Source organism: Amphibalanus amphitrite, unplaced genomic scaffold, assembly GCF_019059575.1.
Source record: "Amphibalanus amphitrite isolate SeventyFive unplaced genomic scaffold, NRLGWU_Aamphi_draft 000278F_arrow, whole genome shotgun sequence".
NCBI classification, from domain to species: Eukaryota; Metazoa; Arthropoda; class Thecostraca; order Balanomorpha; family Balanidae; genus Amphibalanus; species Amphibalanus amphitrite.
The window spans coordinates 230,847-248,019 of NW_024881773.1; the positions used below are offsets into that span (position 1 = coordinate 230,847).

The 17,173-nt window shown below is 46.2% G+C and overlaps 2 protein-coding genes across 2 annotated transcripts; both read left to right on the forward strand.

The window, feature by feature from the left end:
• Window positions 1-2,523: 2,523 nt before the first annotated feature.
• LOC122387239 (protein disulfide-isomerase-like) lies at window positions 2,524-12,092 on the forward strand (the record flags this gene model as incomplete). Its single annotated transcript, XM_043377288.1, has 8 exons — window positions 2,524-2,602; window positions 7,549-8,021; window positions 8,274-8,507; window positions 8,868-9,068; window positions 9,434-9,604; window positions 10,092-10,220; window positions 10,626-10,736; window positions 11,235-12,092. Coding segments are annotated over 8 exons (1,461 nt in total), but the record flags the coding sequence as incomplete, so codon positions are not given.
• Window positions 12,093-15,141: 3,049 nt separating this feature from the next.
• Window positions 15,142-16,153, forward strand: LOC122387247. Its single transcript, XM_043377302.1, has 2 exons — window positions 15,142-15,157; window positions 15,750-16,153. The coding sequence occupies exons 1-2, from the start codon at window positions 15,142-15,144 to the stop codon at window positions 16,133-16,135; spliced, it is 402 nt and encodes a 133-aa protein (XP_043233237.1). The 3' UTR covers window positions 16,136-16,153.
• Window positions 16,154-17,173: the final 1,020 nt, after the last annotated feature.

Below are 17,173 nucleotides of genomic sequence, written 5' to 3' on the forward strand. Positions count from 1 at the left end.
TTGCAGTTTTAGGAGCCGGTGATTAGGCTGGATTTTTGGGTTACTTTTTCGTTCCGATTCATGTATTTCATAGTGTTTGGCTTTTGAATATTTTAGTTCTTTCAGATAAATATTACTTGCCTTACAACGTTTGTAAAAACGTTTCATTTTTTTATAAGCCGACGTTCAGAGTCCTAAAAATACATCAGCACTACAATCATTGTAAACAAACAAATGGAGCACCACTTGGCTCTGTTCCAAGGCCATTTTTAGTTTATCTGGTGGTTTTCTTACTCTTGTACGTCGTTTTGTTGGATGTTTTGAATCCCTTAAGATTGACTTATATCATATATAAGAAGCATGTTGACTGAAAACAATCTGAAGTATCCAGGAGGCTGACAGAGGTCCTGACTCCTGAGGCGCACCTCCTGAGCAATATCAATATTGATATCAAGTCAAAGTTGAACAGGTTATGAAATTTTGGTTGATAAACGAAAGTTGATCGGGCTCATATATCAGCAAGAAAAAGTTAAATTAAAAGAGCTTATTGGCCAAAAACAAGCTATAATATTGCAGACCTTGGAGCAATACTGAAGAGCACGCTGAGCAGGATCATGCCAGAAAATGTTGACTGATGAGCGCATATTCATGTATTGGTATGAATATTGAATGATAACTTACAACAGCAAGATAAATTAGTGCTAACTATCAAGTTAGAAATCTAGAATGAATGGACTTGGGCAGTTTTACTATGCAGTATGCTTAGATGCTATGCAGATTGTATAATGTGCATCAGGTACTCTGGCTGGCAAATGAAACATGCGATCATTCCATTGCTACTGGAGGAGAAAGCTTGGATCACTAAATCCACTTTATGTTGATTTTGATGTTAATCATCACTGTATTTCTTGAAAAAGGATTGTAGTAAAATTGTCAATGTGACAATCCATGCAACGATGTGATCATATAATGTGTTCATACTTCATAGTCATTCGTGATAGTGATTATTGGTCCAATATACAATGGCAAAGCTCTCAGCCTCAGCGTTTCTTCCTGTGGATGGCAAGTACTGACTCAGAGCTTAGAAGTATTAGTTTTCATCACAGGGTTGGGATAAAAAGTACTGATGGTAATCTTCCACCAAGGAACTCTACTTTGACATGGTATGAGATGTAGGCACAAGTAGGTAGGTGCTTAGTTCCTATAGTCAGTAGTTGTGTATGTTTAGTCAGGTTAGCTTAGATTAGATTGTTAGTTTTTTTTTTTTAATTTGCCAAGTGTCCATAAAAATGTGACCTGAGCAATGAGCATACCTGACTAACCTGACAGCTGACCTAACCTCAATCATCACGTACATATTTGCAGCCTACCCAAGACCTGCATAGCAGTAGCACCCAGTTATAGATAGGTACTCAGTACTCACCCTAACTCAATCTTACCTGCTAACCTTCAACTTGCCAAAAGTTAGCTCACATTGCCAAGCTGCATCCAGGGAAACAGTCAACTGAGGAATTGGCTCATTGGGTGGCTAGTGTGAGTCTGTGCATTTAAAGTGTTTCTTCTCTGAAGCTGCTCAGCACTGCTGTATGTCATGTTAGATGCTCAGAAAATGTGGAAATGATTACTAAGCTACTTAAGTGCTTTGTTAATGCTCGAGACATGAACAAGTACAGATCCTGCAGGGTACAGCTATGAGTTAGGTGCTAGGTGAGTATGTTATGTGAATGTGCTGTTCCCTGTTTGACGATAGTAAGTATACAAACAAGCACAGTGTCAGTTATATTCAATCTCCACATAAACATACAACAAAAATGGCCATATAGCCTAACTCCAAAGTCCGAACACACCACAGATAACTTAAGCCTTTGCAGGCACAAAAATGTTTTGATTAACAGGACAGGTATACAATATATCCTCTGCCCTTGGGGATCTTGCTGCTAAGTTGAGGTACGATGACTGAACTTCAGGATTGATCAACCTTTTCTTAGCCACTGCTTATATACAAGAAAGACCAAATGCTTGTTTGTTTTGATTTACAGGACATGTATACAATATATTATATCCTCTGTCCTTGGGGATCTTGCTGCTAAGTTGAGGTACGATGACTGAACTTCAGGATTGATCAACCTTTTCTTAGCCACTGCTTATGTACGAGAAAGACCAAATGCTTGTTTGTAAACTGCGTTGAAAATTTAATGATCCACCTTCAATACTGACATGAAGGCACAAATGAAATAGTGAACAATATTGATATTGATATACACTGACGCTTTTCGCTTCATATTTTGTAACAAACGCGCTAAAACTGCAATATGACAGCACTATATGCTTCTTGACAAAATAAGAAAGTAGTAAAAAATTAGCCCTGATGGCATTCATTCTTGGTGGAAACGTAATTACAAAATGTTTTGTAGTAATTATTAAATTCCGGCCGAAAACAGTGCACGGTTTAAAAAAGAATCATTCCAATGACGGTCCATTCTTGCGGTCCTGAAATCGCCACTATTTCCGGCCTCTCCAACGCAACTCGTTGTCCAGACGTAAATATGCGGTGGACCAAGTGCTAACCAGAACTTTTACACACACCATTTCAAGTGGACAGCCAGCACCCAGCGCCATGGAGGTAGAATGGTTAGCCGTTTGTTTACATCAGTGACATTGACAAGATGACATCAACAGGTGTCTGCCAGCCTTTGCCAATATTTATTTTTTGAGGATTTCAGCCTCAAAGGCACTCTGATATTAACCTTTGGGCTCCCTTAGAGCCTAAAAAAGATCATTTGCTACAGAGCAATATCTTTAAAATAAAAAAACCTTGACACCCCACGACGTCATCTGTCTCCTGAGCCCTCCCTATGTAATAGCATAGAACCCGAAGCCCCTGGCAGCGCCCAGCGGTGATGCCATTGGCCCATTTGCAATGCCAGATGGAAGTGGAACCAATCCAATCCTGGATGGCTGAATCTACACATAAGGAACGTAACCCTCGACCAGTATAAGAATCAGAATGCTTCTTGCCCAGTGAGATGGCGAAATTGTAACTTAACACAGCTTATTATTACCTATTTATAGTCACCGTGATTATTACTATGAACAGTTACTTATCGCCATGCCCTTGACTAGCCCTTTAGTGCCCTGGACTAGCCTAGACCACTCCAGGTATAAAAACACTGGACCAAGCAAACTGAAACTGAAATGATATACTACGACCAAGGCAACCAAGTTATGATTGATGAAAACACAAATGGATCCTAACTTACAGCCTTGAATGCATCACTATTTCCAAGGCCCCAAAGGCCCTTGCCCTCTCTTGCCAAGCATGGAGGTGAAAAGTGCTGCCAAGGACCTAAGCTGCCAAGAACCTGAGAGCGGAAATGGCTCAGCTTGAAGCATTTGCTTTTGACCCGGTCTGCGATTGTATTTTATCGTTTTTTCTGCTATGGGTTGTGACCTGAAGGGACTTGCTATTGAATAGCCTAGGAAACGAATATAGCACGGACATTTAAAATGTTGCAGCAAAATAAAGATAAAGAGTTTGCGACAAAAATTACGCAGCTGCTACATTTTTGTGGAGCATAAGGCCACTAAAAAAATCTTCGACTTTTGCACGTAATGCATCAACTTTGTCAACATTGTGTCGACTTTGTGTCAACGTCTCGAAGAGCGGCTCGCTGACACGATCACAGCTGCTGATTGTTGACATAAAAACAAAAAAGCTGTGAAATTAAAGCTGACAATTTGACAAGGCTGGTTACTCTCGCGTAGTGAAAGCTGTTTGTGATGCAAACAGCTCTTGCCTCCAAGACCAAGGCCTCTTACAATTAAGCTGCAGCGTTTGCAGAGGTTGGCTTCATATTTTGAGAGGGTTTGTGTTGCAGGGGCCTAGTCAACCAGATAGAAACTGTTCATGCAAGTTTGAGAACAGTCAGGATGAATATACATTATTTTGCTCTTCTGTTCCTTGTATCTGTGACTTGCTCTACCACCACTGATGTTGAAGAGGATGAAGGTGTTCTGATTTTAAATGAAAACAATTTTGAAGAAGTTGTTGCAGAGACAAAGTTGTTACTGGTGGAATTTTGTAAGTACATCCTTGCTTTTACTGAATACATAATTCATTGAAGTGGTGTAGGATTAGTATTAGTATAGGCACCCTGGTGATTTATGCACTGACTTATTGGTCATTTTACCAGCAGACTCACCGGGGTCCGTGCCACTTTCACACTGATGGGGGCAGATACCTGCCCGTGATATCTTGAGAACAAAGCAAGCTAGCAACAGGAGGTTAATGGCATGTGATACAGATGGGCAAGGCCTAGAATAATTACTGAGGCCATTTTCAGGTCAGGCTAAAAAAAATGAAGTCACAGGATTAAATAGAATGGGTAGTTTTCACATTTTTTTTAAATAATGAGCCTAGGCAGAAACTATTAGGTTTGTGATCCATTGTGATCACAAACCTAATAGTTTGTCCCATTGTGATCCTCTCCTCAATCTGCTTCAAAACATGTGGTGACCTAAAAAAGTGAAGGTCAAAGGTTGACTTCAGGTCACACGACCTGAAGGTCATGTTGCGTATCATTCAATGCAATTTGACAAACAGGTCATATTATAATGAGACTATTCACATGGTTGTAACTCATTTCTGTGAGGAGTTATCAGCAAAAATTGCATGGTAACCTATGAGGACGTCTCTCAGGTCTGTCATCAGCTGTTGGGTTTCCTCAGCCTTGCTCTCAGCCCAGCTAACAGGAAACGTTACTACAACGTTGTCACAACGTCGTGTTTCGGTAAGTTGCGAAATTACGTTTTAATTACGTTGTAGCAACGTTCTGAACGTTGTGAAGCCATGGTTTGGTCCGAAAGTCGTGGTAAAACGTCGTGACAACGTTTTATTGGTACGTTGCAGCAACCGCGCACTTGCAGCATTATATTTTGATAATGCATGGTGACATATATGGCCATATAATGCATTTCCTTTGACTTTCAATGCGCATATTCAGTTTTCATCGTTAAATATTTGACATATTTTAACACTTGGACTGTTCACGTTGTCAGCTGGTGGTCGCCAACACGTTGTTAAAACGGTTTTTCACAACCTTGACATTATAGGTACTGAATAATTAGCGCCTAAATTCCGATACCTTTCTCTCCCTATCTCTCTCTAATATATATATATATATATATATATATATATATATATATATATATATATATATATATATATATATATATATATATATATATATATATAACATGTGTAAATTGCAAAGCGTCATTGGCATGTTTTGCAACATCACAGGCGGAGCTAGAGGCTTGCAACTATCCCTATGTAAACGCGGCTGTTATCCGCGGCTGCCAGCAAGCCACGCGGGCCGCCACTCAGGCGAACGGTGGCTCGCGCCCTGACCTCGCCTGAGGGGCCGTGACGTCAGTGTCACCGGCCGGCGTTCAGAGCCAGCCGGCCGAGCCGCAGTCTACGCGGCGCGAGCGAGCAGTGAGGGCCGGCGGCGGGCGCGGCTGAGATAGCTGGAAGATGAAAGATAGCGCCAGTTGTCTGCGTTTGATGCGATTGTTGTTTTGACTGGTAAGTCAAAGTACCATTTACGAGTAGCATTTGCAAGATTGTGCCTTGTAATATCGTGCGGTCTAGGCTATAGTTCATTGTAGCTCTAGCCTCTAAGGTGTTGACATGTTTCAGTTTGATCCAGCCTGTCGCACTGTTACGGAAAGTGGTGCAGGTATTTTTGTGATTTTTTCATGAATTGAATGTCTGATTTTCCCTCATGTCTTCCCGCAGACGTCCCGCAACTCGTCAGCGCGCCTTGCGGCAGGCCTACTGTCGGCAATGCGGTAGCGAAGTGGCTGTCCGGAAGCTGCGACCGGAACGGGGGGTGCGCAGACCGTCTAGTCAGGCACTGCCAGCTGCCTAGGGACATCGAGGCCGCAAATGAGCCGGTGCCTAACGGTCCGCCGAGTGATCCTCCCAGCGAGGGTTAGTAAAGAAGTGAACTTCCACCAGTTCTGGCGTGCTAGCGGCTAGCGTCAGAGCCGGTAGAACCCAATTCCGTCCCACGCCCCCATGGGGGCGCCCCTGGGCCTCATGCCCCATCACCGATGCCGCCGCCGTCGTTTTGTTTGTTTGTTGTAAATTGACCTGTATGATGTATTGAAATATACACTTCTTACATGCCTTTTTTACAAGTCTAGAGAACGGGAAGAGAGCGTCGGGAACACATTCTGAGTATGTTGCGAACACGTTGAGAGGGCGTTGCGAAAATGTTTAGGACGTTTACTCAGGGTCGCAGGGACGGCAATGCGAAGTAGCGACAACGTGGTGCGCACGTGATAAAAACGTCGCAGAGACGTTGCCAAAGCGTTCTATACTCCTTGTAGTCACGTTGCGGAAACGTGGTGACAACGTTCCAGAAACACTGTTGGTACGTAACAGAAAACATTTCATAACGTTGGCGGGACGTTGTAAGAACAGTTTTGGGACGTCACGGCCACGTTACAGAAACGTTGTGATGACATTCAAATGCATGGTCGGATGACGTTGTCACGCCGTTGTCTGGAGTCTACAAAATTACGTTGTCACAACGATAAATCGGGACGTTGTGGTAACCATTTGACAACGTTTAAACGACGTTGTAACAACGGCAAATTGTTAGCTGGGAGGAGAGGAGTGAGAAGGAGGGAAACCTAAGTCATTCAGAGACGCGCCAATTCCAAAGGATGTAGCTGGACACAAGCTGGGGCAAGTGGGTGGGGCTTTGAGTCAGGGAATGGGTGTTGTGTGTCTACATGTGAATTGTTGTGAAAACTTGAAGTCTTTTAATCTACCTCAGTGGTCCTAATGCTTCACAAGGAAAGAAAGAAAGAAAGAAAGAAAGAAAGAAAGAGATAGAAAGAAAAGGCAACTCTCATGACCTTACAGTTCACCAATAGCAAACAAGACATCAAGTTCCAATGAAGTCAAGTTAAGTCATATATGAAGTCACCATTCATGGTAAAATTGGCTATTTCAGTGAAAAAGATCAGGCAGTTGATTTCCCCCCCCCTTTGACTTAAAATGGGGAGGTCAAGAAATTGACCTTGCTGTCATTCCGCCGGTGACCCTCGCCCCGAGCGGACGACGGACGTGTGTGCGGCGCGCTCCGAGCCAAGCGAGAGAGCCTGGCGAGCAATAGTGAATGAAATCTAGGCTGCGTTCGGACAGCCCGGTTTCCACGTGGAATTTCCGCGCTGATGAATTCCTCACGGCACGATCCGTTTCGCCGTAGCGTGGCCGCGGTGCTGCGGTGGTTGGGATCCCCCCCCCCCCGGACCAGGCCGGGTTAATGAAAAATTTCAGGAGAGGGTGGGGGGGGGGGTGGAAAGCCGCCTTTCTTCGTTGAGCGGGTTAAAACAATTACTTACCTTGGTATCGTATCAAAATCGTGATTTTTGTTTTATTTTTTATCACCAGGTTGTACTGCAAACAGCAAACACCATTCATTTGTGGCAGTGTTAGCAGTGGTCCTAAAACGTGACTCCTTTGATAATTGATATCTATCCTGAACATTTCAGATGCTCCATGGTGCGGCCACTGTAAGAACCTGGCACCGCACTACGCCAAGGCTGCCCAGCAGCTGCGCAGAGAGGAGGGCGCTGTGGGTACAGCGCGGCTCGCCAAAGTCGACTGCACGCGCCACAAGAAACTGGCCGAGAGGCACAGCATCCGCAGCTATCCGACGCTGAAGCTGCACACGGGCGACCGCTGGGTGGACTACGAGGGCGAGCACACGGCCGAGGCGATCGCGGCGTGGGTGCGGCGTCGCGCCGGTCCGCCGGCCGTCACAATCACCACCGCCGATCAGGCCGAGACGTTCCTGGCGCAGAGCGAGGCGGCCGTGGTGGGGTTCTTTGCGGGCGGCGCCGGCGCCGGCTCGTTCCTCGAGTGGGCCGAGCGGGAGGAGAGCCTGCCGTGCGCGTTGGCCACCACTACAGAGGTGGCCGACAAGCTGGACGCTGCTGACGGCAGCGTGGCCATCTTCAAAAAGGTGAGCCGGGGGAGCAGATGTGACTTGATGTAAGTCACCGAGTCCTCGCACTTCGGTAAATTGAATTGCTCTTTTGCTCTCATGGTGCGCTGCTCTCAGCCTGCTTGAAGTATTTCCAGTTTGTTATTTCATGGTTTACTTATTGCCTGTCTTCTGGACCCTCACACCTCTGCAGTGTGCCCCTCCCTGCACCTGTACCCTCCCCACCAAACCCCACCCTGTACCCTCACCATTGACCCCCCCCCCTCCCAGTACGACGAGCTGCGTCACGATCTGTCGGGCCCGGTGGACTCTGTGGACGAGCTGGCCGCCTGGGTGGACCGGCTGGCGCCGCCGCTGCTGCTCCGGTTCGGCGACAACACTGCCGATGACGTGTTCGACTCGTCTGGTGACGGCACGCTGCTGCTGTTCACGCCGGCCGATGGGGAGTTGTTCGAGGAGACGACGGCTGTCACCAGAGCCGTGGCGCGCGACCATAGGGGCGAGGTAGGTGGGAGCCGCCGGACATTTAGAGGCTCGGGATCGCAGAGACAAAATGGGCATTGAAACTGAAAATTATTTTGAGCTAGCTTTATGTAATTATGCAAATGAACCTAATGAATAAATCAGCTTATTTTGGAAACCAACGACTATTAATTCCTGAATTCGAGGCTAACAGCCGTACATGATTGTCGTCAGCACGGACAATGATAGTGTTTAATAAATCGAATACGTAGGATTGATACCTGGGTTGACCAATTCACCCACAGAAAAAGGACGTCATTGAATGAATGGGACGAATTTAAAATGGAATTCGTAGACCACTATATATCTCGACTAACCATTCCGCTTATCTCCCCGGCGCAGATGCTGTTTACCTGGGTGGACGTGAACGAAAAGTCGTTCAGTCGCGTGCTGGAGTTTTTCGGTGTGAAGCCCTCGGACGCTCCGACTGTGCGCGTTGTGCGTCCGAGCGACATGACCAAGTACCGGTCAGAGAAGGGCGGCCCGCCGACCCGTGAGAGCCTACAGGAACTGGTGACGGCCTACCTGGGCGGCGAACTGAAGGTGAGGGAGAGGAGAGGGGGATAGAGGGATGGGCGCAGTCATGAGAAGCGAGGGTGCGTTTATGACTTCAGTGACTTATTTCTGATATTGCTTTAACACCTTGCTTAGTGAAGCTTTTTGAAATTAAATGGTCAAATAATAATAATAAAATCATTCAAATCAGCAAATCATTATCATAATCATTAAATCATAAAATCATTCAAACTCTTAATCACTATTTCTGGAAGCAGCCAAGTATTCAAAACTTCTCGGTTGGCGTCGGCCATCTCGCAACACGCTTGTGCAGCAATACTCCCTGACTGATCAGAGCCCCTCGCGTCCCTGCAGCAGCTCACCCTCACCCACTGACCCCCCCCCCCTTCCAGCCGTACCTTCTAAGTGAGGACCTGCCGGCCGACTGGGACGCCAAGCCGGTGCGCTACCTAGTCGGGTCCAATTTCGACACCGTGGCACTCGATAAGAGTAAAACGGTGCTGGTGGACTTTTACGCGCCCTGGTGCGGCCACTGCCGTAAACTGGAGCCGGAGCTCGATAAGGTAAGGAGGATATTCTTGAAAAAGGTGCGTGTCACGCGAGTGCTAGTTGGGTTTTTGGGCGCATGGATTGCGAAAGTCATCTGCGTCTCAAGTTTGCGGTCGGGGTTGGCTAAGGAAGGGAGAGATGTGCCGGATCTGAAGGTACCGAATGGAAGTGGCTATAAGGAGTGGCTGGCGGTGCTGTGGGGATTCCGCAACACGCGTCCGCTGGTGAAATAGCGAGCTATCTTTATGTCTGCCGCTAAATATTGCACCGAAACCGGCAGCGATGGTCGGGTGCGAAACGATCCAGTTGATGCATTTGGCGATTTCACGTCTGCTTTAACGGTGTGTGCCGTTGGTGTTTGGAATGTGAGTTTATTTTGATTTGCCATGATCCCTAAAACAAGTCTAAAACAATACATCAATGCAATGTCACCACGACCCAACATTGCATGACGGCCACGCGTTTCCGTTCTATGACGCTTCCTCCCTCCGCCCCACACAGCTGGGTGAAAAGTACAAGGACTCCAAGACCGTGCTCATAGCCAAGATGGACGCCACACAGAACGAGCTGACGCACACGCGGCCGCGCAGCTTCCCCACCATCAAAATGTGGAAGAAGGGCACCAATGAGGTGGGTCTGGAGCGGGACGATCTTTGAGACCGAGGGGTGGGTGAGTGGGGACGCATGACATTTGGGATCCGGACGTCCGAAGGGATGCTTGAGGTGAATGCTTTGTCGGGGAAAAGGGAACTCGTTGGAAACGAACAGGGTTTGAAGCGTTTTTTGCGCTTGTGTGTCTCATCTATCGAAATAGTTGAGATTATTTTTTGTTGCTCTCAGGCGTTTTTTGTAAGTACAGTACCAAAAGATTGCTTTTGCTTCGGAGCATTACACGTAAAAGGACCTTTGTTTGGCAGCTGAGTCATGTGTAACGCTTTGTGTCATTTTGTGTCATGTGTGTCATGTGTCATTTGAGTGTGACGCTGTGATGCCGCACTGGGACGGTGTGATGACACAATGCGCCCTGTGCCCCAGGTGGTGGAGTATAACGGGGAGCGGACCGTCGGCGGCATGACCAAGTTCATAGAGACGGACGGCGAGTACGGCAAGGCGCCGCCCGAGGAGGATGATTATGACGACGACGAGGTGAGGTGCTCTGTGGGCACGGGAAACTCGCGGCTCAGAATTCTGCGGCGTACACGGGATTTACGTGTTTCTGGTGGTTGAGGGCAGGATCCTCGCAATTGGGACTGAGTAGTGGATTTTGATCTCAAAATTGGGTCCATCTCTGGATTTACATTTACGTTAAAATGAGGTTTGAATGCCCTATGTCGGTTTCCTAGAGCGCCCGTTCACTGTTAACTGGGTGGGAGATTGTAGTGTGTAGTTAAAGGGCTGAGACTCCCGAATGAGCTGCAAGGGGTCAGAATGAACCAGGCACCACGGGCTCTTAGATTGTATTTTAGAAAAGAAACTTATAAAAGAGGCTGATGTCTCCGAACGTTCACATTTATGTTATGATGGCCCAGCCCATTACAATCTCTGTCGTTAGATTTGAAGGATTTATTCCTGTGATAAAGACCGCTCACTGTAAGCGTTCGCTTCCATTTTGAGATCTACTTACACCACCCACCCCCTGCGCAGGATTTCGAATACAGCGAGGACTACACCGATGATGACGAGTACGCCGGACACGACGAACTGTAAGCTACCCGTCTCCCGGCTGCGCGTCTCCATCGTCGCTGCTCTCATCGTCTGTGCAGTTAGCGACATCAGTGGAGGATTTGGTAGCGGCAGGATATCATTCTATCAGCAAAAACCCTTGAACACTACAGACTTTCTCACTGTGAAGGATAGAATGACGTGCAATTGTGAGACACGTTGTGAGTGGTGGGTGTTGTTGGTAGGCGAATAGTTTTGCAATGTAAAAATACTGAAAGTTATATGCAAGTTTCGGTGATATTGAACTAGATAGTGCGAAAAGTGTCGGTGTATGTCGGGTGCGCTTGTCGTGTCTTTGCGCTGTCATGTTTTTTATAATATGTAAGGTGTAGGCTTTTTATTTCTAGCTTGGTAAGTTATTATTTAGTTGGATGACTCGTTACGGAGCCTTATCATCCCGAATTAACCTCGCGGAGAAATGTTGAAATGTGTAAGCATTTTACGCAGAATTAATGCTACACTGAACACGTTACAAGAGATTATCACGATTCCAAAGAAATACACGTATAACATGTGTTGCTTCGTAGCTCGTAAGTGAAGCGTTTATATTTTGGGTTCATAACTTTCACGCACTGTTACGGCGCCTATTCCTGCAATCGAGATTTCTGCGTTACCTAAACAGAGTTTAAGGCTGGGCTGCGGATGTGTGGATATCTGTACGTTGCCTGGAGTGGGAATTTGCCGCTAAAATGTCTTCCATCGGTGTCAGTGGTGTTTTTTAGACTCGTTCGCTCGGTCAGAGTTTTCCAGTTCATTGTCAATAGACAATACTTTTCATAATGTCGTGTTTTGCTAATGCAGTTCCCCGTTATAGTGGAATTTCTTACGTTAGGTTACCCATTTAGACTTGATAATTAACACGCTGAAAACTAGGTGAGCAGACAGCTTTGCAAGATCGTTCTGATTTAGCTAGGCATTGAGAGGAACAATAAGATCAAGTTCACGAGCGGGTCATTATTTTTCAATAGTGCCTTCTCGTTAATTCACTCGATCACAGCGTGCAAGACGGAGCTGATGGAGCTGATGAAGCAGTAGCAATACAAGTGTTAAATGAAACTTGGCGTATCAAAAGCATAAATAATCGACAGGACGAGCACGAAAGGAGCGATTTTCAAGAAGCACTGATAACACCGTCACGAGGTGGCCGAGATACTTTTAGCTCGCATGTTTTAGAAGTGCAACCTCTGAACTCGTCCGAACAGTGATGGACGAAGACGGAGATAATGACAGGAAGCCGGCCGATGTCATGGTGGAGGGCATATTTACGTCTGGACAACGAGTTGCGTTGGAGAGGCCGGAAATAGTGGCGATTTCAGGACCGCAAGAATGGACCGTCATTGGAATGATTCTTTTTTAAACCGTGCACTGTTTTCGGCCGGAATTTAATAATTACTACAAAACATTTTGTAATTACGTTTCCACCAAGAATGAATGCCATCAGGGCTAATTTTTTACTACTTTCTTATTTTGTCAAGAAGCATATAGTGCTGTCATATTGCAGTTTTAGCGCGTTTGTTACAAAATATGAAGCGAAAAGCGTCAGTGTATATCAATATCAATATTGTTCACTATTTCATTTGTGCCTTCATGTCAGTATTGAAGGTGGATCATTAAATTTTCAACGCAGTTTACAAACAAGCATTTGGTCTTTCTCGTACATAAGCAGTGGCTAAGAAAAGGTTGATCAATCCTGAAGTTCAGTCATCGTACCTCAACTTAGCAGCAAGATCCCCAAGGACAGAGGATATAATATATTGTATACATGTCCTGTAAATCAAAACAAACAAGCATTTGGTCTTTCTTGTATATAAGCAGTGGCTAAGAAAAGGTTGATCAATCCTGAAGTTCAGTCATCGTACCTCAACTTAGCAGCAAGATCCCCAAGGGCAGAGGATATATTGTATACCTGTCCTGTTAATCAAAACATTTTTGTGCCTGCAAAGGCTTAAGTTATCTGTGGTGTGTTCGGACTTTGGAGTTAGGCTATATGGCCATTTTTGTTGTATGTTTATGTGGAGATTGAATATAACTGACACTGTGCTTGTTTGTATACTTACTATCGTCAAACAGGGAACAGCACATTCACATAACATACTCACCTAGCACCTAACTCATAGCTGTACCCTGCAGGATCTGTACTTGTTCATGTCTCGAGCATTAACAAAGCACTTAAGTAGCTTAGTAATCATTTCCACATTTTCTGAGCATCTAACATGACATACAGCAGTGCTGAGCAGCTTCAGAGAAGAAACACTTTAAATGCACAGACTCACACTAGCCACCCAATGAGCCAATTCCTCAGTTGACTGTTTCCCTGGATGCAGCTTGGCAATGTGAGCTAACTTTTGGCAAGTTGAAGGTTAGCAGGTAAGATTGAGTTAGGGTGAGTACTGAGTACCTATCTATAACTGGGTGCTACTGCTATGCAGGTCTTGGGTAGGCTGCAAATATGTACGTGATGATTGAGGTTAGGTCAGCTGTCAGGTTAGTCAGGTATGCTCATTGCTCAGGTCACATTTTTATGGACACTTGGCAAATTAAAAAAAAAAAACTAACAATCTAATCTAAGCTAACCTGACTAAACATACACAACTACTGACTATAGGAACTAAGCACCTACCTACTTGTGCCTACATCTCATACCATGTCAAAGTAGAGTTCCTTGGTGGAAGATTACCATCAGTACTTTTTATCCCAACCCTGTGATGAAAACTAATACTTCTAAGCTCTGAGTCAGTACTTGCCATCCACAGGAAGAAACGCTGAGGCTGAGAGCTTTGCCATTGTATATTGGACCAATAATCACTATCACGAATGACTATGAAGTATGAACACATTATATGATCACATCGTTGCATGGATTGTCACATTGACAATTTTACTACAATCCTTTTTCAAGAAATACAGTGATGATTAACATCAAAATCAACATAAAGTGGATTTAGTGATCCAAGCTTTCTCCTCCAGTAGCAATGGAATGATCGCATGTTTCATTTGCCAGCCAGAGTACCTGATGCACATTATACAATCTGCATAGCATCTAAGCATACTGCATAGTAAAACTGCCCAAGTCCATTCATTCTAGATTTCTAACTTGATAGTTAGCACTAATTTATCTTGCTGTTGTAAGTTATCATTCAATATTCATACCAATACATGAATATGCGCTCATCAGTCAACATTTTCTGGCATGATCCTGCTCAGCGTGCTCTTCAGTATTGCTCCAAGGTCTGCAATATTATAGCTTGTTTTTGGCCAATAAGCTCTTTTAATTTAACTTTTTCTTGCTGATATATGAGCCCGATCAACTTTCGTTTATCAACCAAAATTTCATAACCTGTTCAACTTTGACTTGATATCAATATTGATATTGCTCAGGAGGTGCGCCTCAGGAGTCAGGACCTCTGTCAGCCTCCTGGATACTTCAGATTGTTTTCAGTCAACATGCTTCTTATATATGATATAAGTCAATCTTAAGGGATTCAAAACATCCAACAAAACGACGTACAAGAGTAAGAAAACCACCAGATAAACTAAAAATGGCCTTGGAACAGAGCCAAGTGGTGCTCCATTTGTTTGTTTACAATGATTGTAGTGCTGATGTATTTTTAGGACTCTGAACGTCGGCTTATAAAAAAATGAAACGTTTTTACAAACGTTGTAAGGCAAGTAATATTTATCTGAAAGAACTAAAATATTCAAAAGCCAAACACTATGAAATACATGAATCGGAACGAAAAAGTAACCCAAAAATCCAGCCTAATCACCGGCTCCTAAAACTGCAACAAAATCAGCACTTTTCCCCGCAACTCGTTGTCCAGACGTAAATATGCTGGTGGAGGAAGGTGGGTGCCAAAACAACCTACACCGCTTGCTCTGTCGCATCTTAATAGAGTTGCAAAGTTTCCCCCAAAGGCTGCTACCGGCACCGCCCCGCCCCACAATTTTTTTTTTGGGGATACCGGCATGCTACCACGCCCAAAGCAAAAACACCACCAAATTACCGGCATACTAAAAAACCTGCATTGTTGATTCCAGTTTACCCCTACAAGAGATGCCACATTTTCCTCTTAGTGTCCAAAGTTTGAATCATATGCTAATATTTTTTTGTGCAAAACCAAAAATACCGGCATGCTACCGGCAGGACATGCCAGATACCACAAAAAAACCTGCGGTAGTGAAAAATTACCGGCATGCCGGTAATGCGGTAGGGAAACTTTGCAACTCTACATCTTAACCACCTGCGAACGTACCCCGCACTCAACTGGAGATGCACCATCCTTAAATGTTGCAGCCTCTTTCCTGGTTCTAATCAAAATGATCGAAAGTATTTTGCGAAACCCCTCCCCCACTGCACCCTCTTCACCACTCTCCGTCTAACCGCCTAATCCGTCAATCCGTCCTGACAACCCTCTACCCTCCCCTCCGATCCTGCAGGCGCTCACTCGGACCCGTCTCCGGTGACCCGCCAGCCGCCGGCGCTGGGGGCCGCCGCCGCCGACCCGCCGCGCGCCTCTCCCCTGCTGTTCCTGCGCCAGCCGGGTGTGGCGGCCGCGCGCGAGCTGCTACAGCGCTGCCGCGCCGGCCGGCCGCTCCACCGTCTGCGCGGCGCGCTCTTCTTCGTGCTGCTGTGCTGCTGTGTGGCGGCAGGTCTACTGCGGGGTCCGCCCACCTGGCAGCCGCCGCCGCCGCCGCTCGCTGCGCCCACAGAGGTGCTGCCCATCACTGCCCGGCGCAGCGGAGCCCTGCTGCCGCCCAGGGTCCAGTTCAAGCCGCACAAACCCAGGGAGTCGATGGTGATGGGGTTCGGTGGGAATCTGTGAGGGCGTGTGGGGAGGGGACGGGGGGACGCGAGTTTGGTGACGCTGAGATATGAACCTGTAAGCCGAGATTTCACTGATATTGTGTAAATGAACATCGCAAGTCATACTGTCAGTTTCTGTGATGAGTCGAGCAATGTCTGAAAATGTTTGTCATTTCATAACACTGACAGAATTCTGTCATTTCTCGTATTCAAAACACGCTCGATACTGAGCCCACTTTGGCAAATATGGCAGATAAGACAGTGATACGTCCTTGTGAAAAGCATCCATTTCGCAACCTCCAGCTTTGACAAAAATGTCAAGGAACCTCATAGGTCATCTGGGTCATATTGAAACAAACACACGTGATAAGTGGGCGCAAAATGACCTCGTAGTCGGCGCGCCCCTAACCCCAACAAACACACGCGGCAATGGTAAAAATGCGTTTATTCGTTTTGTGATGCAGCTCGCTAGCCTTTGGCGGAGCTGGCTCAGCCCTTACCCGCCATACCCGAAATTCGCCCCCCCCCAACCACTCCCCCCCCCCCACATGGAATACACGACAGCGCACCGCCCCTCGCCCGTCCAAAGCTGTCTACAAAAGGTCAATACTTGTGAGTCGCCTCCTCCGCAGCCGCGATTCGCCCAGCGCTCTAGCGTTCTACGGTCCACACGAAACACGGTTTTGACGCCGCCGGCCGGGTCGTTAACATTTTCACTACGGTAAATATTGTGTACGTCTGAGGTATGCATCAGGTATTGTACGGATACAAAGTGCGAACGCCGGTTATATATTGGTTAAAGCGCTGTAGTTAGTGGCAAAGGCGCGGCGCGGCCATTCGAAGTCCGTCTCTCGTTAACGCTCTGCGAGTTTGTGCTCAACATTGACGAAGCCGAGGAGCCACAAGCCGACCGGTGAATGCTCACTGAGAGCTTAAAGGGACCTCTGGTGGACCTGTCCTTAGCGCTTCACTCAGTCGTCGTAAATGGTTCCTAGTCTTCACCAGAATGTCGAGACGAACGCCGCAGTGGTGCGCACAATTCGGTCTGGAGGCGACG